Source organism: Sinohyriopsis cumingii, chromosome 8, assembly GCF_028554795.1.
Source record: "Sinohyriopsis cumingii isolate HCF-2022 chromosome 8, ASM2855479v2, whole genome shotgun sequence".
NCBI lineage: Eukaryota > Metazoa > Mollusca > Bivalvia > Unionida > Unionidae > Sinohyriopsis > Sinohyriopsis cumingii.
In genome coordinates, this window is record NC_142968.1 from 106,807,436 (window position 1) to 106,834,748 (window position 27,313).

At 39.3% G+C, this 27,313-nt stretch overlaps 1 protein-coding gene across 1 annotated transcript in view; it reads left to right on the forward strand.

Annotated features, from left to right (window-relative positions):
- Nucleotides 1–27,313, forward strand: part of LOC149794321 (E3 ubiquitin-protein ligase TRIM45-like) — a 55,817-nt gene that overhangs the window by 10,379 nt on the left and 18,125 nt on the right. The window contains exon 2 of the mRNA XM_089968482.1: nt 20,066–21,460. Coding sequence (XP_089824608.1) covers nt 20,071–21,460 — 1,390 coding nt within the window. The 5' untranslated portion in view covers nt 20,066–20,070. The remainder of the gene's footprint in view (nt 1–20,065; nt 21,461–27,313) is intronic.

The window sequence follows — 27,313 nt, forward strand, 5'->3', positions numbered from 1 at the left end:
GGCTACCTCTGCTGTCTCTGCTCCCTCTTCCTCTACTGTCAAAGTCATCGACGAACACTTAGATCGTGCCAGTTGGGAGGCTTTGTATCTTCGCCATCCCTTTAACATGCTCATTGCTGGACCTAGCGGTTCAGGCAAAACCGAATTCGTCAAACGTTTGATCGAACATAAACATCATTTGATCGATCGGCCACCTCAACGGATCGTGTGGTGTTACAAAGAGTGGCAATCGGCGTACAGCCTCTTGCGTGAAAGTCAAGGCGATTCCATCGTGTTTGTGGAAGGCATTCCTAAAGAAGACGATGGCATCGTCTCTGACTCCCGTCTAACCCATTTGGTCATTTTCGACGACATGTTAGGAGAAGACGAAGAAGAAATTAAATTGTGGTTCACGCGCAAAGGGCATCACCGTAATGCCAGTGTCGTTTACATCACCCAAAATTTGTTTCAACAAAGTAAAGCCCATCGCACCATCAGTCTCAATGCGCATTACGTGGTCTTGTTTAAAAGCCCTCGAGATAAATCGCAAGTGCAAGTCTTAGCCAAACAGTTAGGAACGCCTTGGCTGACTCAGGCGTACGACGATGCCACTCAAACGCCACACGCCTATTTACTCGTCGATTTGAAACCTACGACCCCCGAGGATTTGCGATTTCGTACCCACTTGTTTCACCACTGGTGCCAAGACGGAGGGCCTGTCCTGTACACGTCTCCGTCCTCGACTTCATTTCACTCCCCATAAAAAAATCTATAAAAACCTCAGACCCTTTTTCGTCTGTCTCACACAGTGTGAACATGACGTCCCTTCAGTCACATCTTCCCGTCAAATTGATTCGTGCCTTGTATGGCATCAGCCGAGAAAAAGATCCACAAACACGAGCCCGTGTCTTAGAAGCTAGTCTCAAAGAAGTCTTACGATGGTTCACGGTGACGGCACGTCAATTACTCCAAGGAATCATTCAGATTCCTCATCAAACCCAACGCTTTTTCGATCGAAACAAAGTCGCTTTGGTCCAACTGGCCGATCCCCGCATCGACACTCAAACCAAAAAACAAATCATTTTGAAACCTGGAGGGAGCGGTACTCTAGGAGGGGTCATCATTCGCTCACTCTTAAGATGGGATCCTAATGCCCCCAAAGTTATCCCCAAGACAAAAGTCCAACGAAGCCCCAAGAAGAAAAAGAAAAAGACCAGGTCCCCAAGAAGAATAACTTCTCCAGTGGCAGGACCCTCCTCTTACCAGACACCACCACCATCACCCCGGAAAAAGAAAAGAAGCCCCAAGAAAAAGAAACAGAGAAAAAGTCCTCAAAAAAAGAAAAGTCCACAGAAGAAAACTAGTCGCAAGAGAGGCACTTCAGCCAGGACGCAACCTTACACTCGCAAGCCACGACCTGCCACAACGTCTCCGGCAGCCTCACGTTTGTCCACTTCTCCGTTGATGTCACCAGGAACTGAAGAGTACTTGGAGACGTTGATCACACCAAGAACTTCTCCGTTGATGACCCCCAAAAGAGCTTCCCCAGTGGCAGGACCTTCCAATTTAGCAGCAGTGGCTGCTGCTCACAAAGTACCTTCTCCCAAAATCAAAGTTCAAGAAAGATCGGGCATGTTACAAAGTTTACTGGATTTGTCCAAGCAAGAACTGGCTCGATTTAGTCCGTTACGTACCCCTGCACGACGTGTCATGCCTGTCCTCAAACTGATAAAACGTAAAGACAATCAGTGGCGACGCGTTCCAGTATAAAAAAGGCCTGTGACCGAGTAGGGTATCAGTGTTTTTAGGTGCTCCTAAAGACTCAAAGATGTCACCCTCCAGAAAACCCCAAGGAAAGAAAAGGAAAGGACTACCACCACGTTTAGCCAAACATGGGGACCTGTTATCTGTCCTGTCCAAAGCTTCTCCACCCCTACGAAAAAAACTCATTCAAACGGCCTCCAAAGAGGTCATCGATACCGTGTGCGAATGTTGTTTGAACGTTTTGAAAGGCACTATCCCTTTGTCCAAACACCAGAAACAATGCTTAGGCAAACATCGTCACGTTCTTCGGAAAATGGTTCAAAAGAAAGTTCCCATTCGTCAGAAAAAGAAGATGTTGGTCCAACGTGGAGGTATTTTACCTCTCTTGTTAGGCCCCATACTGAAAGGAGTCTTGGGAACCATGTTGGGAGGACTGATGGGAGCAAGATAAAAAGGCCTTCGGAAGTCCCAAGATCTCAGAATTCATCCCTGACAACCCCATGGAAGGACGAAAACTAGCTTTAGTGCCTTACAAACGATGGATGGAATACCATCGGTGGCAAGAACAACGCACCCCGCATTTACCTCCCAATCCCAATTTGAGCGAGATGTCCCAGTTACAACACGAATTGCAATCCTTGCTGGATCGCCAAGATTTGTCCGAAACAGAAAAATCGCAAAAGTACGGTCAACTCTTACAAAGACTGCAACTCTTTCACCAGAAAGCTTTAGACGAAACAGCTCTACCCACTTTGAAAGATTTTAAGACCTTGATGAAAAGTCCAGCACCATCACCAGTACCAGTACCAGTATCAGTACCAGTGGTCAAGACAGAAAAAGGAAAAGAAGAAGAAGAAGAAGGGTTTCAAACTCCACCCGAAAAAATACGCAAGTTAACAACACCACCTACCTCCAGAATTGGATGGATTAAAAAGATGATGGCCACCCCTTCTTCCTCACAAGAGAAAAAGAAAGTGAAGACAGAAGTGAAGACAGAAGTGAAACAAGAACCGATATCCCCCGCTCAGACATCCTCCTCCTCCTCTTCGACACCTATTGCTGGCCGCACACGCAAAGCCTTGCAATCCAAGAAAATACCCCAAGAGAAAAAGAGTAGCCTCTTCCAAGAGTGGGTGCCTTATTAAGACACCAATCAACACAAAAAAATGGAAAAAGTCTTAGCTAGCATTTACTACGATCCCTCGCATCCTGCAGGTTACGCAGGAGTTCAAAAATTGTATCGTGCTGCCAAAACCCGACTGAAAAGTCTCCGTTTACCTCAAGTGCAACGATGGTTACAAGAACAAGCTACCTACACTTTACACAAACCCATTCGACGCAAGTTTGCCAGAAGTCGCACCCGAGTGGAAGGTATCGATCATCAATGGCAAGCCGATTTAGCCGATGTCTCTCATTTGGCCAGCTACAATCGTGGTTACAAATATTTGTTTTGTGTCATCGACGTCTTTTCCAAATTTGCCTGGGTCGTGCCTTTGACTTCCAAATCGAGCAGCGAGTTAGTGCGAGCCCTGCAACGGGTGTTGAAACAAAGCGGTCGTCACCCTCTTCGATGGCAAACGGACAAAGGCACCGAATTTCTGAACCAAGCTTTCCAAAAAGAATTAAAGAAACGTGACATTCATTTTTTTACCACCGAGAATCCCGAAACCAAAGCCAGCATCGTGGAGCGTTTTCAACGCACTTTGAAAGAACGCATGTGGAAATATTTTACGCATCACCACACTCTGAAGTACATCGACATCTTACCGCACCTGGTGCAAGCGTACAACCAATCTTACCATCGAAGCATCGGACGTGCCCCGCAAGACGTGACTCCCGACAACGAAGTGCTGGTGTTCGAGCGCCTGTTCGGTACGTCCCCGACGAGGGCTGTCCCTAAGAAAAGTGGAGAGTTGGCCGTAGGAGATTGGGTGCGCATTGGCAAAACCAAACTCACTTTCGACAAAGGTTACTTACCTAACTGGACGACCGAATTGTTTCGCGTCACTGGACGAGTGCATGGCCGTCATCCTGCTGTCTATAAATTGGAAGACATGAACGGAGAAGTACTCAAAGGAACGTTTTATTTGCCCGAGTTACAACGTGTCACCAAAAAAGAAGACGACGTGTACGACATCGAAAGCATTCTCGAACGCAGAACCCGTAAAGTGGGCAAACGACGTGTCAAAGAAGTCAAAGTACGTTGGAAAGGATATCCACCCAGTTTCGATTCTTGGATCGACGCTTCGCAAGTCATCGACTATAAAAAGAAGAAGTGACCATCATGCCCTTTCACACATCAGACGCAGCTACGTCGACCAGTCCTTCTTCCCCTAGTTCTTCTGTGCAAGATTTACAAAAACAACCCTTGTGGGTGTGGTGTGGAGAACGTGTGCCTAAAACGCAAATCGTCTTTTTCTGCCAAATCTTCGTGGTGTATTGTGTCATCGGGGCAGCCATCGCCAATTTGAGTTTGCAACAAGGAGACAAACAGTTGTGGACCATTTTATTGAGCAGTTGCATCGGTTACCTGCTTCCCAATCCCTCCCTGAAATTCTCCTCGAACGGGAACGTTGTGTCCAGTGCCAGTGTCAGTCACCACTCCAATAACAACCAGAACCCCATTTTGGGCGGAGACACGCCTCTGACATCCACTAACCCCTCGGACAGTCACAGAACTCTGGAATTATGAGTCACCAAAACCAATTTTACTTAACCTTACCCAGTGACAGTTCCATGGAGGTGTTTCCCAACAACACGTTGTGCTGTTACACGGCCAAATTACCTCAAGCCATCCCCTTAGATCACGAAGCCCATTGGGAAGTGGCTTTAGTGGAAATGATTCACCCGACCCAAGTTCACAATGTCATTCCCAATCAAAATAAATTCGATGTGGAAGTTCATGACGAGCCATTGCAAGAGTACTTGGATAAGAATGTCAAATATGACAATAAAACCTATAATGAGAAAACTAAAACGTGGACCTACCACTTTGTGATTCTCCCAGGCTATTATTTCAGTGGTCATCATTTGGTCAGCGCCATAGCCTCCAGGTTTAATGGCGTGTTTGGGAAAGCTTTTGACATTGTCAAGAACAAAAGTGTCACCCTGGAGTACCACAAAGTAGCTCGTCGCTTCTTGATGAAATTTGAGCGAAGTAAAATCGTGTCCATTGAATTTTGTCCTGAATTGTTTGACATGTTGGGCGGTAACATGGAGCTGAGGAAGAAATTAGAACAAAAAACACCACCCGAATTACCCATCATTTACGACAACGTGACTTTTGGCCAGTATTTTAATAGCCCGGTAGAACTGAACCAAGGACTGAATTTGATCTTTGTGTATTCCGATGTGGTGGAATACAACGTGGTGGGACACACCTCCGTGCCGTTACTGCGTGTCATTCCTTTCAAAGTGGATTCTGCCACGAACGCTGACGAGGAAGGTGGAAACACTTACCACGTCCACCGCGAATTTGTCCATCCTCACTATTTGCCTGTCAGCAAGTCGTATTTGGACACGGTCAACATTACTATAAAAGGAGATTTGGGACAAAATATTCCATTCACCAAAGGAAAAGTCACGGTGAAACTCCATTTTCGAAAACGGTTCTCTCACGACTCGTAAGTCATGTATCCAGTGTACCGAGGGGTGGCTCGACAGCGAGGACACGGTTTAGGAGACATGTTAAAATCGGCCTTTCGTTCGGTGGCCCCAGTGTTGAAACCGATGGTGACACGCGGATTGCACGCCTTGAAAGATGCGGCACTGACACAAGGCAAAGAATTTCTCCAAAATGTCATCATCGACAAACAAAACCCTAAAGAAGCCTTCATGAGGGCAGGCAAAAATGTCTTGCTGCAAACGGGCAAAGACATTTTGGGCCGACGAGACACACCTATAAATGCCCTGCACGCTACCGAGTCAAGCATTCAGCAAGGACAAGGCAGAAAGAGACGACGAAGAAGAAAACACCCTTTCACCAGACTTCAAGCGAGAAAGGCCAAGAAAAGAAGAACCGTTCGAGACTTAGACGTTTTCGATTATTGAGACACAGCAACAACAAAAAATGATGCACCGAGAGTCTTGCGCCTGTTCCAAGACGGAACTGGATCTGTTTGCCATGCCCCCCACCATGATGACCATGCAAGAATCCCAATGGGTGGAATTTAATCCCATCTCCTCACTGACCGATTCCGCTCCCATCGAATTTGAAATCAAGGGGCAGCCCGAAGATTACATCGATCTGAATAGCAGTTACTTGTACTTGAAAGTCCAAGTTCTAGAAAAAGATGATAGTGGAGTAGATGACGCTGACGAAATAGCTCCCGTCAACAATTTCATGCATTCCTTGTTCAGCTCAGTGGATTTGTACTTGAATAACAAACTAGTCAGCAGCAGCATGGATACATACCCTTACCGTGCCTACTTGGAAAATCTCTTGACGTACGGAATAGATGCCAAGGATAGTCATCTCAATGCCTGTGTGCTGTGGGTAGCTGACGAAGCGGGCAAGTTAGAAAAAACAGATGGAAGCAATTCCGGCTTTGAGGCAAGAGAAAGCAAAATCTTAGAGAAGAAGAGTTTAGAACTGATGGATCGTTTGCATTTGGACATGTGGTTGCAAGAGAAATATTTGCTGAACGGGGTCAATGTCCGCTTGAGACTGAATCGCAGCAGTGCCGCTTTCCATTTGATAGCTGCTGATCCTGCTAAGGCTCCTAAAAGCATAATCCAGGAGGCCAAACTCTACGTACGACGCGTAGAAGTGTTACCTAAAGTGGCAAACGATATCAGTCAAACGTTGAGCAGAACGACTGCCAAGTATCCCATCCGACGTGTGGAAGTGAAAACGTTCACCATTTCAGCTGGACTGCAATCCATAACCGAAGATCATCTGTTCCAAGGACAGCTACCCAAACGTTTGATCCTTGGTATGGTCACGAATTCAGCCTTCAACGGAGCCTTCAAAGAAAATCCTTTCAACTTTCAACACTTTTTAGTGAAGAAAGTCGAAGTCAGTCGTGATGGCAAGACCTTGTGTACCCGACCTTTCGAACCTGACTTTGATCCCAAAAAACTGAATTACTTGAGATCGTACTTGTCCCTGTACGAAGCCACCGGCCAGTTAGGAACCAACACCAGTCACGGCATTGAGTATGAGGATTATGCAGGAGGCTATGCTTTGTGGGCTTTCGATTTCACTCCAGACCAAGGCAGCGACGAGGGACATTTCCACCCTATAAAATCCGGCCAGATTCGTGTGGAACTTCAGTTTGCAGAACAACTGAAACAGACAGTGAACGTCATCCTGTATGCAGAATTCGATAATACCATAGAAATCAACAGTTTGAGAGAAGTCATTCTAGATTATTAGAAAGCCATGGAAGACTGTTATCCCTCTTTACCTAGTGGAGAAACTTTGGAGATGGAATGTAAGGAGACCGTGGAAGGAGAAGAATCTCAAGACAAAGACGAAGAAGTTTTGATGAAGTCGAGATGGCCAGAACAAGAAGCCCATTTAGTCTCCTGTTTTGCCAAACACTTGGTCGACAAAATAACGGAATTGATCAAGAAAAATTGTTATGGATGTCAAAACGATCATCCCAGTCAAATTCAACACGATAAATGCCTGATGTTAAGTCAAGAAGAAAAATTGGACGAGTATCTGGACGAAGCTTGGAGTCTCATCTCGGACGAAGTCGTGTTGCACCAGTGGTATAAAGACTTGCGTGAACATTCTTGTCCAGCATTAACCACTCAAGAGATCCATCGTATCGAAGCTCTCCTGAATCAGAGTGAGGAAACAGAACGAATAACCGTTTATTCGTCAGACATTTTCAAGCAAAAAGTCAGGATCGAATTGACAACGTATTATTACCTGTGAAGAAGAAAACAAACACAAAAACAATGGATACCTGGGAACTTTATTACCTTTTGAACCACAGTTCGTATACGTCTTCTTGGAATCCTGTCGTCTGTGCTAAAGATGAACTCCCTCATCGCAAACCTAAAGACCATCAAGCTTACGTGATCAACACGGACGATAGTCATCTCCCAGGAACCCACTGGGTAGCCGTTCACTTTCCTCAAGAAGGCTGTGTGGAATATTTCGATTCGTACGGATTGCCCCCTTTGGAAGACGATATCATCGACTTTATGAGAAGAAATGCTCAGACCACCCGATTCAATAACGTGAAATTACAAGGCACAGATTCCTTGGTGTGTGGACAATATTGTGTGTATTTTCTGCATCATCGCAGCCTGGGCTATTCCTTAGAACATTTAGTGACTCATTTTGATCCTCGTTCTTCTGCTAGAAACGATGTGAAAGTAGATCGATGGTTTTGTGACCATTATGCTTATCTTTTGTCTCAAGCTAGGAAACGTAGTGTCCATCAATGGCCTAATGATTTCCAACAGTGGAAATCACAATTTCATTCACAACGTTGTCAGCCTTGTTTAAAGTAGATTGTATTTGAAGAAAAAAAATGTTTGGTATTTGAAAAAAATTGTTTGATGTTATAATGTTGGATTATTGTTAGAGTTGTTGTTAGTTAGTGTTAAGTGATTTTTGAATAAAAAATGTTGTGTTTTGAAAAAAAATGCCTTTGTGGTTTGTTTAGCTAGAAGAATGTTGGATTGATGCTCTTTCATTTCTTACTATCCCTCTCATGAACGTTGCGGCTCGAAAACCGTGTGGGGGATGTTTTCCTTCACGTCCGCGCTTTCACTTTAAGAACCGGGTTGTTCCCAGTCTAGCCATCCATTGTCGACTCATCCTCCTAAGAAGATGTGCTCCAAACTAGCTAAGCTCAACGAAGCCTACGTGAATTTGCATAGGGTCAGACACAGTCTGATACCGAAACCAGAAGAAATAGAGAATGTGAGAATGTTAAAAATCACTGAAGACCTGATAGAAGAGCTCTTCAGAGAAGAAATGAACAGGGAGAAAGAAGAATGGACAGAGAAGTACAGACTTCAAAAACAGCAGCAACAGCAGCAACAACAGCAACAACAGCAGCAGCAACCTGAAGCTGACAGAGGCTTTGTCGATTGTCGTATCGACACCAAAGAATTCTTCTTCTCTTTCCGAAGAAGCAGACCTATTGCCAGAAAGTCTATCCTCAGAGGACATCGCATTCTTAGAAACTGAAAAAAAGAATGCCATAGCAAAACAAAAAACAGCCCTTTTCAGGGCTACCCAATACTCTAGAAAAGAAATAACTATCGATTTGCCAATGTATGTAGGTAGAGTAGTGTGAAAATAAACACTAACTCTAGCTTTTAAAAATGTGAGTGTATGAGTTTGAGTGATTGTGTTTGTAAGTCATAAAGTAGGTTGGTGTGGATAGTAGATTAAAATGATGTTTGTTTTTTTGGGCTGCTTGAGGTGTATATTAGGGGTTAGATTGGATTGCTTTGCGTAAGTGGATAGTCTATTGAAGTGATGGGTAGCATAAAAAAGTGAGAGAGTGTTTCTTTTAGGTCCGCGCGTTGTTGTTGTTTTTGGTCATGATCTAGGTAAGATGAATTTTATGTTTTTAGGGGGATGTTTTCCATCACGTACGCGCTTTCACTATAAATTGAAACTCGTTCGGCAGTCGAGCTACCCTTGTTGATTGATCAACGCAAAAAATGAACACGAGACTTGAGAAACTGTTGGAGCTTCATGTGCATCTGGAATATGCCAGGCGCATATTAAATGAACTGGCCGCGGAAGCCATTGTCGAGGAGGGAAGAATAAGAGAGGAGGAAAGAAGAAACAAAGAAGAAGAAAGAAGATATAAAGAGGAAAGAAGAAACAAAGAAGAGGAGGAGGAAAAGGAGAGAAGAAATTTCAAAATCCCAGAGAGTGAAAATTGGGATTCTGAAGCAACATATCCTGCCTCTGCTCTCTCCCCTCAAAAGGTAAAAAGTAACTGGGGGATAAGATGTGTATGTGGCGCCAGGCCTGGAAGGTGCCACCATTAACCAGGTGCCCATGAAGTTCCAAACAAAACAGCCCTTTTCAGGGCTACCCAATACTCTAGAAAAGAAATAACGATCGATTTGCCAATGTATGTAGGTAGAGTAGTGTGAAAATAAACACTAACTCTTTATTAAAAGTGGAAGTGTATGTGTTTGTGTGTTTGTAAGAGCTCAGGTATGTTGGTGTGAATAGTAGATTATGGGTTTCTTAGCAAATGTGGAGAGTATAGTTAGGGTTATATTATATGAAATGAGAAAAGTGGGATGTTTTCCTTCACGTACGCGCGATGTTCGGTCATCATCTAGGTAAGATCCATTTTATGTTTTAGGGGATGTTTTCCTTCACGTTCGCGCTTTTCGTATAAGAACCCACAGTATTCGTCGTTCAAACCATTCTGCAAAGAATACAAAGAAGATGGCGTCAAACCAAATGGACAAATTACAAACCTTGCAAGACGTTTTAGACAACTTAGGAATAATGGAACAGATGCTATTAAGACTGGTTGAAGACCATTATTCCTATAGTCCCCATCGTGTAAAGATGGAAATTAACAATTTAAGGAAAGCAAAGGACAAGATTAGTGGTGTAATGAAAGAGATCAAGGAGGAGAAGGAGGATGAAGAGGAAAAGATAAGAATAAGAACATGGAACGAAAAAATTGAAAAAGAAGAGGAAAATGAGAAGAGGAAGAAAGAAGAAGAGGAGGAAGAGAAGAAAGAAGAGAAGGAGAAAAAAAAGAAGAGAAAGAGTGTTGGAGATAAAATAAGAAGTTGGTGGAGGAAAAGAAGAAATTAGAAGCAGAAGAAGAAAACCCAAAGGCCCTTTTCAGGGCCAGCCATATTTCTCGAAAAGAGATAGTCTTTTGAATTGCCTACCCCTTTTTTAAATTTAAATTTAAATTTAAATTTTAAAAAAACTTTTTTTTTTTAAAAAAATCCCATGTTAAATTTCCCTTGTCCGTATAGTATCCCACAATTTATTCCCATGTTCAGTTCCCTTGTCCGTAAAGTGTCCCACGATTTATTCCCATGTTAATTCCCCTTGTCCGTAAAGTGTCCCACGATTTTTCTCCATGTTAAATTTCCATTGTCCGTAAAGTGTCCCAAGGGTGTTTTTAATGCTAATTCCCATTGTCCGTAAAGTGTCCCCCTTCACTACTATTGATACCTGCCAACTTACCCCCACCCTCACCCTTGTATAAATTTTATTTACAGGACAAGCAGTTTATATTGATAGATTTACATTGACACTGCATGATTAGAATGGGGCCCAGAGTGGCCGGTCTTAAGCGCTCTCCGTTAAGGATCACTGCCATCTCACCTCTGTCTGCGTGGGTTCGAGTCTCGGATTCAGCCAACGTGGGTATGTGAGAAAGCTTGCCAGTAGCTTCTCGTGGGTCGGTGGTTCCTTCCGGGGATTTCCCGGGTTCTTCCTCCACCATTAATACTGGCCGCCATGTATAGCCTATCGTGTGCTGAAAAAATGGCGTTAAACCCTACAACAACAACAACAACAGCATGATTAGAATGGCTAACAATTACACACTTTTGATAGTATTAATAAAGGAAGTAATGTTAACTGGAGTACAGATCAACGTGTCAAAAAGGCAGTAAGTAAATAGTAGGATGGCATACCAAATTGTATACGATATGGTAAAATAGTAAAATGGCATTACAAATTGGATACAGTATGCTAAAATAGTAAAACGGTATAACAAATTGAATAAGGTATGGTAAAATAAGTGGTTGTTTGCAGACCTTGAAAAGTGCTTTTGGAATTGCTAAATCTCTGATAAATAAGCTTTTAACGACTGGTCTCTACGGCAACCGTATGTAGAACACGAGGCAATAAGGATATAATGATGTCACGGGCTGTACTGTACTTTGAGCCTGTAATATATTTGTTAATATGATTCAGGATATAAATTACAATAAGTCAGTGCACATCTATGTCGTTTTTGCCTCTCCTGTGAATCGCGAAAAAGAGGTATTAGTTTTCAGGCGGCGACAGTGTTATCGTGAACTCTCATAGTGATGTTCAGGCCCTGTTTTTACATCTGATGAACTTCTACAGCAGTTGATGTATTCTGAAAAGAACATGACATATATTTGTTCATGATAAATCACGCAGGCCACACGCACTTGTCACATGAGAACGCTACAAGAGCTATTTTTATTTAAATATTACATGACAAAGACAAAGTGAATTAAAGTTTGAAGTTGTATTCTCTAGTAGAATATAAGCAACATAAGCCATAGTTCAAATAAGTGTTTACATAAGTGGGCTATTATACAAATGATATAAAGGCAAACAATATTCTACGTATATAATCAGGCTGGGGATAATCTTTATAGCTAGCAAGAATAGTTATCGAGGAATAAACTAAAGTGTTTTATACTTGCTTCGGTCATGTACAACATAAACACAAATCCTTCATTAGATGAAGTATAATTAAGGATATTGTTTTAATAACATAAGTGATAAATTTTCATAGGTTATGAAAAAGTGTCCAATGATGTACAGAAAACAGCTTTTAAAAATATTAAGTCTACGGTTGTAGACTGGTTTAAAAAGTCATACTCTTTAACCTAAAACAAGATGACCAAAAAACTAATAATCTTACTCGTCTCGTCAAATATCGTTGCACGTGCTTCCTCGACTGGTATATTATCCCATTAACCAGTTTCGATGGGAAGAAATTAACTGAAGTCCTAAAGCTTATCAGTGGTATATATAGTTAGTTAGTTATGTATATATATTTGATTTAATTATATCTGATTTAATATATATTTATTTCAATCTCATTGTTTGTCAGTTTTAATTTTTTTCATTACATGCTGCTGTAATGTAAATTTATTCTCTAGAGATGATACTTTTTCAGAAAATAGTTTGACCGTGACTGTTTGTTTTATAAACACCAGGTGTTGATCTAAATCCTGACCTTGTTTCAAAAGGTATAGCAGCCAGTAAACAAGTTCTATCTTTATTTTAAAATGGCTGCTTGTTGTCGAGTAAAACGATTGGTTTTCGTCAGGGTCACACTGGGTGTACGTGACCTTGAACAAGTACTTAGTTTCTATTAGCTTCGAGACCACTTGTTTACGATTTATGATTCGATATAACCTCTGTTTTGGAGAGTTATTCTCAGTAGAAGCTGGGCTGTTTGGAGTTATTTCAAATGACTTGGATTCAAAAGGATTAATTCTGTTATTTTTCTGGAAAGTACATGTGCTCATGTGAGATTCTTAATGAAAGACAGTTCTTATAATAAATTTATTTTGAGAACTGAAAAAAGATTTTAGCTGCACCGGAATTGTTCAGACGTATACTGAGTGCATCAATAAATTCTGTTCAAGATCTTCAATTATTAAGAAAAGAAGCAGATGTCCTATTGGGTGCCGACTTCACAAAAGGCGATGGATTACCTAACATGAGTCATTAGTTTCAACTAGTTGTACAAAGTCAAAATTATGAGATGTGCCTAATGGTCAGGTAAATATTCAAAACAACCAGCATAATCAGTTATATTTTAGGCGTCAGTAAATAACGTAGCCGTGCTACGTACAATAAAATATAAACGGGATACCGTATCATTGATGGTGAGGTGTTCCAAAGGAACAACACCAAAAACACAGCTTTTACCAATTGATCAATGTTATATTTTTAATGACCTTCATGGCATGATAGTTGGAATCGTATAGAAATTGAATATAAATACTGCAACGATTAAATCATTATCATATGTCCAAAATTTATATGCAACAATAATTATGATATAAAGTGGATTTTAAAGGATGAAAATGCGATTGTTCCTAAACATATATTCTGATGAACGGTTAGAGTTTACTGCTCGATATATATCAGGGTGCAAATACTTTATTTGTAACTGATGATTCCGAAAAATTAGATGGCGTCAAACAGAAAGAGAGCTATATGTCCCTAACTAAACAATATTTTAGTGGTACGTATTTTGAAATATCAGTATGGGCGATGGTGCACCAGTATAACACTGTAATTTAAAAGTTTAGAGAACATATGCGTTTTAAGGCTGTCCTATATTTCGGATATATATATATATATATATATATATATATATATATATATATATATATATATATATATATATATATATATATATATATATATATATATATATATATATATATATATATATATATATATATATATATATATATATATATATATATATATATATATATATATATATATACTGTGATATAGGTGCTTCGTTAAATCGTCAGAAGTTGGGGAAACATAATTTCGCAGGAATCTTGATTTTGTGCCATCAAACTATTTCATCGTTTCAATGAAGTTGTCATCACTTTTTTGCACGCTGTTCAATGACTGTCCATGTAAACTATCAACAAACCTTATTGATTTTTACATTCTTCATCAACTATAAAATTATTGCTGAATGAGAAATATCTCATCATTATTCGATATTATTTTTATCTCTTCATCAGGATGATTTTCACAAGTGTATTGATAAATAAGGTCTATTCTAACCGGACCAGTTAATAATGAAAAGTGTGATATATTTTGGATATTGGAAATTCAGAATTACATTTTCATTATGTATTTACCAGTTAAGAATGATTAGTGTGATATATTTTGGATATTGGAAATTTAAATTACATTCTCATTATGTATTTAAGTGATCATGGTCTCTATCTTTGTCTTTATATTTTTTCTTTCTTATAGACATGGCTTGGATTTGTTGAATTAAAATGTTTTGCCATTATCCTCTGTGAAAACCACAGGGTTTGTATTTTGAAGCATTAATTCGTCAATATTTCTGTAGATGATTTGTCTGTAATGTGTATGAATTTAATTTAGGTACATGCAAAAACCTGATGGAATACGTTTAGGCATTTGCATTGTCCGGAGTAAACACGATTGTTGCGTAGCACTATTTCAGGGCTATGACCCGTAATAACTACACTTTATTATATGCAGCATGAGGGTGCATTCAAAATCACAATAACAGCATTTAAGTTTTATTTGATGCTGATCACTTTTAATTAAATAACTGATTTTGTTTCATGCATTAGATATATCGAATTGTCTACGCCGTAACATAGTCTTTTGTGTTCCTAAAACTTTGCTGATCAACATAATGAATATCAGGTATTTGTTATTTGTACAGATATGATTTAGTTCTTGGTGTGTAGTTACTTATAATGATACCAAAATTTAATATCTCTTTTACGGGAACTTAATGGTGCCTTTCATTCATGTAGAGGGGCCCCGAGTGGCCGAGTGGTCTAAAGCGCTCACCGTTCCGGATCACTGTCATCTCACCTCTGTCTGCGTATGTTCGAGTCCAAGGCTCGGCTAGCGTGGGTACGTGGGAAAGCCTGCCAGTAGCTTCTCGTGGGTCGGTGGTTCTTTCCTGGATTTTCCAGGGTTCTTCCTCCACCAGTTATACTGGCCGCCATATATGGCCTATCTTGTGCTGAAAATGGCGTTAAACCCTAGAACAACAACAACAACAACATCATTCATGTAGATATCAGTTAGTGAATAAGGGAATAAGAGCAACGTGTCAACGTATCTGTGTTTCTCTACGCCAGTTACTCTGCCAAATTTCATTTCTACAATATGCACTCTCTACACTTTCGAATATCTAATGAACATTTACTGAGATATCGAAATTCGATTTCATGTTTTGGGATATTATAAATTTTAACCGGACATTTATTGACTGTATCTATCTAAACTGTTTTTAGTGATTTATTTATGTGGTTACTTGTTGCATTTAATATAGATTCCAGAGTATAAAAGAGTTGTTTACCAGATATATTGCGGAGTATAACAGAGCCGTCTACTATCTTTATTCTTCACATCCATGGCAGCTTATTTTTCTCGCAGTACATTTAGATAATTCTGCATATGAATTTTCTCTCAGCGGCTTGTATTTATCTATGAGCAATGTCAAATATTCCATACTGTCAAAGACTGAGTTTGTATCTTCGCTTGTTGCCTTTTTTTTAAAATTGGTATGTAATTTTTTTTTTAAACACGTTTTATGTCATTATCCGGTTCATCTTTGGTTATTGTGTATATTTATCTTGTTCTGTGGAGATTTTTTTATCGTTTTGCTCGACTTTCTTTCTATCCGTCGGTATCTTTAAAAATCTGATGGTTATGTCTAAATTGTCTAACTTTCCGATAATTTATTTCAAGTACGATTCAGTGTCGTTCAATAATTTAGACAAATCCTAGGTAGTAAAACCATAGCATTTGTACTGGTTGTGCAAATTTCTCCGATATGTGTCAGCATGTGTTTTAGTGATAATTTTGTTCAAATATTATTTATTCATATGTCTTAACTCTACGTGAGTCAGAAAACTTTTTAATAACTGCCATTCGAGGAAACTATTTTTTGATAGTTTTGAAAACAGAAAAATCATTCCTAGTTCTAGTGGAAGTTTATGAAATATTTGTATTTTCTAGCAATTTTGTCATAGTGTAATGTTGCTATCACCAGCAGTTCGAATTCTTTGGCATGTATAGTTTATGCTGTGATCATTTGAAGTTGTACGGCCCAAACAGACATTGTAAAGAGAAAAGTGTTATGACCAACCTTACAGTTTGCAATGACTGTTGGCGACTATCAACACGTTTCGTAAAGATTAGCTGTGTAGTCGTTTATTGCATTCTAGGCATATGTTTGCAACCAAATATATATATATATATATATATATATATATATATATATATATATATATATATATATATATATATATATATATATATATATATATATATATATATATATATATATATAGACTCCAATTTCTCATCTAGATTAAACGTTTCTAATCGTTCAAGATTAATATTTCTAGCAGAGATATCAAAATAATTTTTGTTAAATGTGTCACACAAAATGAACCCTTGGCTAGGATATATCTATATAAGGGAGTAATGTAGCATTACTCCAAGCACTGGCCTAAGGAGAATTACTCTAAAGACTATATACTTATAAATATATATATTTTATTACGAGGATGTATATTAAAATCCCTATGGTTGACGAATGTAAGGACATTAATTACTACTAATAGTACTAGAACTATTCCAACCTTACCGCTAAATAAGCATATCAATAATTCGCTCCATACTGGGTTTCTGCTTGGTATCGAACCTAGGACCTCTGAATGCGAGATAAGACAACTATCGCCTGCCTGCACGTTCCAGCACCCATACTACCACGGCCACCTCCACATCACCAAAAAATGATGTTTCGGTTGCCGTTCATATACGGTACTAGAACGTGCAGACACTCTCGAAACTTTAGATATATATATCGTATGTCCTAAGATACCTTGGCACTGGCACACAAAATGAACCCTTGGCTAGGAGTGATACATCTCGTATCATCTCGTCCTTTATGGTGCGTAGACTTCTTCGAAGTACAAAATTCCAGCTTAATTAATCATTATTTTCAACCACCCCTGGAAACTTTAGTATCACATGATAAAGAAGTACCGGTAAAAACTAAGAACTGGCAAAAAGTCCCGATGAATATTGTTATGTATATTTAATTTGCATTATGTTTTTTTATAGGTTTTTTAGTTATTACATGATGTGGGTTATGATAAATTGTATTTTGTGGATGACCTTTTCCAAAATCAAGTTCATTGTGTAACTGACCAAAATTATTAATTTTTTTAATATAAAATTCTGTAAACAACAACACATAGCTAATGTTTTCTCTGTGAGTATGGGTTTAATATTAGGATCATTATCAATAGAAGTAAGCATATTTATCTTGGTCTGGGTCAAGGACATTGTGTTTACCATGTTCGTTATTATAATTTTAGTAACAGATTTTATCTTGTAGACATATGAAATCTTCTAGGAAACAATTTCCAGTAGGTAGTAGTTGATTTAGAAAATGCTAATTGTGAACTAGATCAGGTAGAGGAGTATAAAATATTGTTTGCTATAAATAAATATTTATTCGTGATGTAAGATCTTAGCAGAATCATTGTTATTTTCAGTGTTTGATTTAGGCCTAAATTATTTAATTCAAATTATTTTTCTCTTTAAATACAAAATGCTTTATATAGCATTCTTGGAAAGAGACATTAACTAGGAATTATAGTGAATTCAGAGAAGGAAACCTTGGATTATATTACTGTGATTCAACAAAAGACTGTTGGCACATCTCCACTTTACATGCCACTACAGGCTCATCAACACCTTCAATGTTGGAAATTATTTGGAATACCACTACAGTTTATTCAGAACTATATTCATTAGGACTTGTGTTAGTAATTCTAAGATTCAATTCACAATATCGTAAGTTGTTTTGCCTTGTTACTTTTTTATTCTAGAGAAATCAATTATCTGTTAAATTTCACAAAGCTTGTTGGTTCTCTTTCTTTCCTAACACTTCGTTTAAGACCACGGAGCCGCAATATCAGACAATATTGATCAGGTGTTCAGAAATGCAATTCACCACCATGCTATAACGGTATCCCTCAGATGAGACTGCGGGATAATCTAAACTATGTATCTACAATGTGTACATTTGCATGCTAGGAGTTCCCGCCTCATCCGAGTAATCGGAAAGCAGTGGCATCATTACCAAGCACTAATAATACGATATGCTAACGTTTTCGAAATACGGATATCTTCTTTATCAGTCGATGTATGCAACGGATTTGAAAGACAATACTGTTGTGTATGTTTCTACCATGATATGCCATGTGTTCCTGTTTTGGCTGTGCAAGCAGAAAGTTATGTCATCATAAGGCCCTTCAAAAGACAATGATTGAGACATTTTAAATCAAGTACAGAAAGTTAATTACTGACATTTAATTCAAAACGCATAATCTGCATGAATAATTTACAGTGTTTCTTTACTTTCCGTGACGTTGTCTCTGGTGACAATGACGTTCCTACATTAGTAAGTTGTTTTTTTTAAAAAATGATCACATTAATTTCAGCTATGCAGTACAGATTTATCCTGCTCTTATTTATTAATAATAAAAAGGACCAGCAAATGACAGCTGGATTATGTATTGCCTCGTCGTTCTATGTTGACGACAAATGACAACTGGATTATGTATTGCCTCGCCGTTCTATGTTGACTTCAAATGCCAGCTGGATTATGTATTGCCTCGTCATTCTATGTTGAATTTCAGCAATGTTGGTGTTCTAAGAGTATATGTCAATGGTCGAATATTTTGGTGCATTATTTATATTTATAGAAACCATATTCTGATACAAAAAAATGTCATCATTGTCAAAAATGTAATTATCCCAAAAATCACACCAAACCAGCCATTGAACAAACACAAAACGTTTCATGTATGTTTTTCGTAGGTGATAAAAAATCTGCCATGAACAAGATATTAAAATATGTAATAAATTTTTTAAATTAATTAATATTGACCACCTGAATCCATGGGATGAAGTTTCGTTACCAACAACCAAACCACGAATTAGTGTCCTCTATGATACTCTTCGATTCTATACTGAGACGCAAAAATTTATCACAACCGCTCCGGTGGCCTAGTGTTTGGAGCGTCCGCCTCGTATCCGGGAGGTTGCGGGTTCGAACCCCGGCCGAGTCATACCAAAAAACTTATAAAAATGTTACTAGCAGTTGCCTCGCTTGGCGCTCAACATTATGATGTTAGTGTTAGGACTGATCGTCCTGGTGTCAGGATAATGTGACTGGGTGGCACATGATGCTACGTGTATTCGGCATGATGCCCCAGTGCTAGACGTCATTATAAATTGCTACACTATAAACATCGTAGCGATATGACTGAAAAATTGCCAAGGTTACGTCAAAAATCCAACACACGTACACAAATATATATCACTGAACAATTACTATGCAGAAATTAGCTAAAGTGAACAAGCTGCTGGTTTTGCAAATGAGACTCATTAGAACTTCCAATGTATAATCAAATTTGCAACAAACGGCTAATGAAAGTTACGCGAATTAGAGACATAGAGGGTACACGGGCGATGTAAATGGAGTACCCTTTCTGTGGTAAAATAATGTCAACACAGACTTTCTCTTCGCACATATCTGGCTTTGAGCTTGTGTTTGAGCTTGAACTTGTTTATCAACAAATCACAAAGGATAATACTTTGAAAAATAGATTTTGATTGGTTGAAAGTGGAATCTCACTCTCAAACGGTCAAGCTCAGTGTCATCATTGTTAGGCCAGATATTTTCCTTAGTAATTATTTTTCTTCCAATCGTTGACACACGGAGATGCAGTACTGACGGTGGTTGTAGGGTATAATTTGATTGTATTTTATGAAAAATTATATTCAATTTATAAATATATCTTTTTTCAGTGAAAATGAATCTTGATATAGAAACGTTAAAGACCGAGTTCTTACAATGTGGCATATGTATGAATGATTATGATGAAAGTACTCATATCCCAAGAGTTTTGCCCTGCCTCCATGTTTATTGTGAAGAATGCATGAGTAAGGTCTTGCTGGAAGACAAGATAACCTGCCCTTCATGTCGATTTGTGCATGGTATACCTGGTGGAGACGTTACGAAATTGCAAAAGGAGAACACAATAAGAAGTTTGCGTGATTTTGTCTGCGTTAATCAAAGAAGGAATGATATAAAATGTTATGACTGTCCGAATAAACAAAAGGCAGAGAGTTTTTGTGTCGATTGCGCATTCTTTCTCTGTGAACTATGCCTAGTACATCACAAACGTTTCCTGGGTAACCACCACACAATTACAATGGCTGAACTGCAGTCATCTGCAGAAGTGAAAACGTTCAAAAGGGTTCCGACGTGTGAAATCGAGGGACATGAAAGACAAAAACTTAAATACTTCTGCAAAACTTGCCAAGTACCTATGTGTTTGGAGTGTACTGTCTGTGAACATCAGAACACTGAGGGACATAAAAGATGTTCTGTGTCAGAAGTATATGAGGAAGAGAAAAAAGCATTGCGTGATTCGGTAATGAATCTTGACACGAAGCGGCTAGCTACAATTAATGTCACAAAAGCATTATCTGCTGCCGAAAACAAGCTTATGACTGGGAAAAAAAGAGTCGCAACAAAAATAACCCAAGAGATCGATTGTTTGCACGGACTTCTCGAACAACGAAAGAAAACATTACTCGATTTGTTAAATTCATGGGAATTAGAAAAATCGCAACAAATAAGGAAAGAGCTAGATATAACAAAACAACATTCTAATTCTTTAGACGAATTAAGGAGCTTTGCGAAACACATCATTGACAATAGCAACCAAGTAGAATTTCTACAAATACTCACTACAATTAAAGACAGAATTGCCGAACTGGAGAGAGTGTCAATCCATGACAAGCCTATCCAAGAACACGAAGTTATTGCAGATTTTGACAAAGACAAAGACGCCATTGTAGACCTTTGTCACAGAATTGGAAGCATTTCAATGCATTCCACATCAAATGTAAAAATAAGCGTACAAACGACGTCAGTATTAGCAGGAAAGATGGATGTTGTTTGTACCTTCCAAATCGTGAACAAGGAAGAACAAACTATGATGGGCTGGACAAATTATATCGAGATTTACTTAACTGATCCCAATGGTACAAAGAAAGGACCACTGCAAGTTGAGGAGCTTAGCGATGGATCTTACTGTATTCGGGCTATGGTCACGCATATAGGAATACACAATGTTAGAATCTTTGTCATGGGCACTGAATTGGATGAGAAACCAACTTTCCTTGTGTATCCAGGTAAGAATTTGCATTTGTATTATATACAGCATGTAACACATTAAAAACTGCATTCTGAATTTTGCAGGTTTAATTTAGAAACTACCATAGACTGATATATTCTGCTTTAATACACACTGCAAGATAATATGTAACTACATTGCATTTGCTTATGTGTCGAGGTATCGATGTACATCTTTCATTGTACATGTAGCTAAGAGACATGTGCCCAATATTTATCTGCATTTAATAAGGTCAAATACCAGTCTATCTAGGCTATGTTGCAGTTATTCAGTTAGTACATTTACCTTCTCGACTTCAACACATTTGAAGTCCAACCTGCTTTATAATATTCATTCTCTTCTCCTCCCTCTTTTAAATAGAAGGTTGTACCGTTAAAACGGTAGTAGTGAATGGGGCCACCCTAGCCTCAATGGGAATTAGCATTACAGAGACCCCTGGGCCACTCTAGCCTCAATGGAAAATTAACATGGAGAAAAATCATGGGCCACTCTAGCCTCAAGGGTAATTTAACATGGGAAATAGTCTTGGGCTACTCTAGCCTCAAGGGGAATTGAACATGGAGAAAAAACCCTGGGCCACTCTAGCCTCAAGGGGAATTGAACATGGGATTTTTTTTTTAAATTTTTTTAAAATTTAAATTTAAATTTAAATTTTAAAAAGGGGTAGGCAATTGAATAAAGTCATTCTCTTTTCGAGAAATATGGCTGGCCCTGAAAAGGGCCTTTGGTTTTTCTTCTTCTTCTGCTTCTAATTTCTTCTTTTTCTCAACCAACTTCTTATTTTCTCTCCTACACTCTTTCTCTTCTTTTCTTTCTTTTTTTCTCCTCCTCTTCTTTCTTCTCTTCCTCCTCTTCTTTCTTCCTCTTCTCATTTTCTTCTTCTTTTTCAATTTTTTCGTTCCATTTGCGTATTCTTATCCTTTCCTCTTCATCCTCCTTCTCCTCCTTTATCTCTTTCATTACACCACTTATCTTATCCTTTACCTTTCTTAAGTTATTAATTTCCATCTTTACACGATGGGGACTATAGGAATAGTGGTCTTCAACGAGTCTTATTAACATCTGCTCCATCATTCCTAAATTGTCCAAAACGTCTTGCAATGTTTGCATTTTGTCAATTTGGTTAGAAGCCATCTTCTTTGTAGAATGGTTTGAACGACGAATACTGTGGGTTCTTATAGTGAAAGCGCGTACGTGATGGAAAACATCCCCCTAAAACATAAAATTGATATTACCTAGATCATGACCTAACATCGTGCGGACGTGAAAGAAAACATCCCCTACTTTTCTCATTTCATATAATATACTATCCACATAAGTGAAGCAACAATAAACAAACCCCAAATCTACTATTTACACACGCAAATCATTAAAACAAAATCCATAATCTACTATCCACACAATCGTACGTGAGCGGTTACAAAACCCAAACTATACTCTCCACATACGCTAAGAAACAATAAACAAAATCCATAATCTACTATCCACACAATCGTACGTGAGCGGTTACAAAACCCAAACTATACTCTCCACATACGCTAAGAAACAATAAACAAAATCCATAATCTACTATCCACACAATCGTACGTGAGCGGTTACAAAACCCAAACTATACTCTTCACATACGCTAAGAAACAATAAAGAAACCCATAATCTACCATTCACACAAACTTACGTGAGCAGTTACAAACACAAACACACAAACACATACCCTCGCACTATGAAAAAAGAGTTAGTGTTTATAATCACACTACTCTACCTACACACACACACACACACACACACACACACACACACACATTGGCAAATCGATAGTTATTTCTTTTCTAGAGTATTGGGTAGCCCTGAAAAGGGCTGTTTTTTTGAACTCCAGATACAACTATCTAATGATTGCACCTTCCTGGCCTGGCGCCACACACGCATCTTCTTCCCCAGTCTCCTTTCACCTTTCTTCTGGGGAGCGAAGAGGGAGGATGATTCGCTTCAGCACCCCAATCCTCTGCCTCGGGAATATTGAACGACATCCTCTCTTCTCTTTTCTTTTCCTCCTCTTCCCTCTGTCTTCTCTCCTCCTCTTCCTTCTTTATTCTTTCTTCTTCTATTATAGCCTCCGCAGCCAGTTCATTTACCAGGCGCCTGACATATTCCAGATGTATCTGGAGTTCAAGAAGTTTGCTTATTCTGCTACTATTCATTCTTGTGTTGATCAATCAACAAGGGTAGCTAGACTGCCGAACGAGTTTCAATTTATAGTGAAAGCGCGTACGTGAAGGAAAACATCCCCCTAAAAACATAAAATTGATCTTACCTAGATCATGACCAAAAAAAAAACAACAACGCGCGGACCTAAAAGAAACACTCACTCACTTTTTTATTCTACCCATCACTATTTTAACATTTTTCATAAATCACTTCAATTGACTATCCACATACTCAAAGCAATCCAATCTAACCCCGAAATCTACACCTCAAACACCAAATAAAGACATCATTTTAATCTACTATCCACACCAACGTACTTGATCACTTACAAACACACAAACTCACAAACACATATCCTCACATTTTTTAAAAAAGAGTTAGTGTTTATTTTCACACTACTCTACCTACACACATTGGCAAATGGATAGTTTTTTCTTTTCTAGAGTATTGGGTAGCCCTGAAAAGGGCTGGGTTTTTTTTTTGTTTGCTATGGCAATCTTTTAGTTTCTAAGAATGCGATGTCCTCTGAGGATAGACTTTCTGGCGATAGGTCTGCTTCTTCGGAAAGAGAAGAAGAACTCTTTGGTGTCGATACGACAATCGACAAGGCCTCTGTCAGCTTCAGGTTCTTGTTGCTGCTGTTGTTGTTGTTGCTGCTGTTGCTGCTGTCTCTGAAGTCTGTACTTCTCTGTCCATTCTTCTTTTTCCCTGTTCATTTCTTCTCTGAAAAGCTCTTCTATCAGGTCTTCAGTGATTTTTAACATTCTCACATTCTCTATTTCTTCTGGCTTCGGTATCAGACTGTGTCTGACCCTATGCAAATTCACGTAGGCTTCGTTGAGCTTAGCTAGTTTGGAACACATCTTCTTAGGAGGATGAGTCGACAAGGAATGGGGAGGATCCTCTAAAGATGAAGAGGAAACAACATGACCCTTTTTCCTTTTCCTTTTTTTTTTCCTTTTTTAGAATGGAAACAAACCGGTTCTTAAAGTCAAAGCGCGGACGTGAAGGAAAACATCCCCCACACGGTTTTCGAGTCGCAATGTACAGTGAGTGTCATGAGAGGGATAGTAAGAAGTCAAAGAGCATCAATCCAACATTCTTATAGCTAAACAAAAGACAAAGGCATTTTTTTCAAAACACAACATTTTTATTCAAAAATCACTTAACACTAACCAACAACAACTCTAACATTTTTAACAATAATCCAACACTATAACATCAAACAATTTTTTCAAATCACCAACATTTTTTTCTCAATTCACAATCTACTTTAAACAGGGCTGACAACGTTGTGAATGAAATTGTGATTTCCACTGTTGGAAATCATTAGGCCATTGATGGACACTACGTTTCCTAGCTTGAGACAAAAGATAAGCATAATGGTCACAAAACCATCGATCTACTTTCACATCATTTCTTGAAGAAGAACGAGGATCAAAATGAGTCACTAAATGTTCTAAGGAATAGCCCAGGCTTCGATGATGCAGAAAATACACGCAATATTGTCCACACACCAAGGAATCTGTGCCTTGTAATTTCACATTATTGAATCGGGTGGTCTGAGCATTTCTTCTCATAAAGTCGATGATATCGTCTTCCAAAGGGGGCAATCCGTACGAATCGAAATATTCCACACATCCTTCTTGAGGAAAGTAGACGGCTACCCAGTGGGTTCCTGGGAGATGACTGTCGTCCGTGTTGATCACGTAAGCTTGATGGTCTTGAGGTTTGCGATGAGGGAGTTCATCTTTAGCACAGACGACAGGATTCCAAGAAGCCGTATACGAACTGTGGTTCAAAAGGTAATAAAGTTCCCAGGTATCCATTGATTTGTGTGTGTTTTTTTCTTCTTCACAGGTAATAATAAGTCGTCAATTCGATCCTGACTTTTTGCTTGAAAATGTCTGACGAATAAACGGTTATTCGTTCTGTTTCCTCACTCTGATTCAGGAGAGCTTCGATACGATGGATCTCTTGAGTGGTTAATGGTGGACAAGAATGTTTACGCAAGTCTTTATACCACTGATGCAACACGTCTTTGTTCGAGATGAGACTCCAAGCTTCGTCCAGATACTCGTCCAGTTTTTCTTCTTGACTCAACATCAGGCATTTATCGTGTTGAATTTGACTGGGATGATCGTTTTGACATCCATAGCAATTTTTCTTGATCAATTCCGTCATTTTGTCGACCAAGTGTTTGGCAAAACAGGAGACTAAATGGGCTTCTTGTTCTGGCCATCTTGACTTCATCATGATCACTTCTTTTTCCACGGTCTCCTCACATTTCATGTCCAAAGTTTCTCCACTAGGTAAAGAGGGATAACCGTCTTCCATGGTTTCTAGTAATCTAGGATGACTTCTCTCAAACTGTTGATTTCTATGGTATTATCGAATTCTGCATACAGGATGACGTTCACCGTTTCATCAGGGTCTCGGTCTTTAAACTGAATTTCCACACGAATCTGGCCGGATTTTATAGGGTGGAAATGTCCCTCGTCGCTGCCTTGGTCTGGAGTGAAATCGAAAGCCCACAAAGCATAGCCTCCTGCATAATCGTCGTACGTAATGCCGTGACTGGTGTTGGTTCCTAACTGGCCGGTGGCTTCGTACAGGGACAAGTACGATCTCAAGTAATTCTTCTTGGTAAAGTCAGGTTCGAAAGGTCGGGTACACAAGGTTTTGCCATCGCGACTGACTTCGATTTTGGACACGCCAAAGTGTTGAAAGTAGAAAGGATTCTTTTCGGCAGCTCCGTTGAAGGCTGTATTCTCGACGATACCAACGATCAAACGTTTGGGTAACTGTCCTTGGAACAGATGATCTTCGATCATGGATCGCTGTCCCTTGGGAATGGTGAAGGTTTTCACTTCCACGCGTCGTATGGGATACTTGGCAGTCGTTCTGCTCAACGTCTGATTGATGTCGTTTCCCACTTTAGGTAACACTTCCACACGGCGTACGTAGAGTCTGGCTTCTAGGATTTTGGTTTTGTAACCGTCACTATCAGCCAATAAATGGAAAGCGGCACTGCTACGATTCAGTCTCAGGCGGACATCCACCCCGTTCAGCAAATACTTTTCTTGCAACCACATGTCCAAATGCAAACGATCCATCAGTTCTAAACTTGTGTCGACTCCCGTGATTCTCTTTCTTCGTTCTACAAATCCATCATTGTTGTCTTTCTTTTCATCAGTTTCCAATATTTCAAACTTGGTAGGTTCGTCAGCTTCCCATACCACACAGGCATTGAGATGAGTGTTCTTGGCATCTATTCCGTACGTCAAGAGATTTTCCAGGTAGGCACGATAAGGGTAAGTATCCATGCTGCTACTGACCAGTTTGTTATTCAAGTACAAGTCCACTCCACTGAACAAGGAATGCATGAAATTGTTGACGGGAGCTACTGCTTCATCGTCTATAGCACCTCCAGTCTTATCTAGAATTTTGACTTTCAGGTACAAGTAACTGCTATTCAGATCGATGTAATCTTCGGGCTGTCCTTTGATTTCAAACTCGATGGGAGCGGAATCGGCCAATGAGGAGACGGGATGAAATTCCACCCACTGGGATTCTTGCATGGTCATCATCGTGGGGGGCATGGCAAACAGATCCAGTTCCGTCTTGGAACAAGCGCAAGACTCTCGGT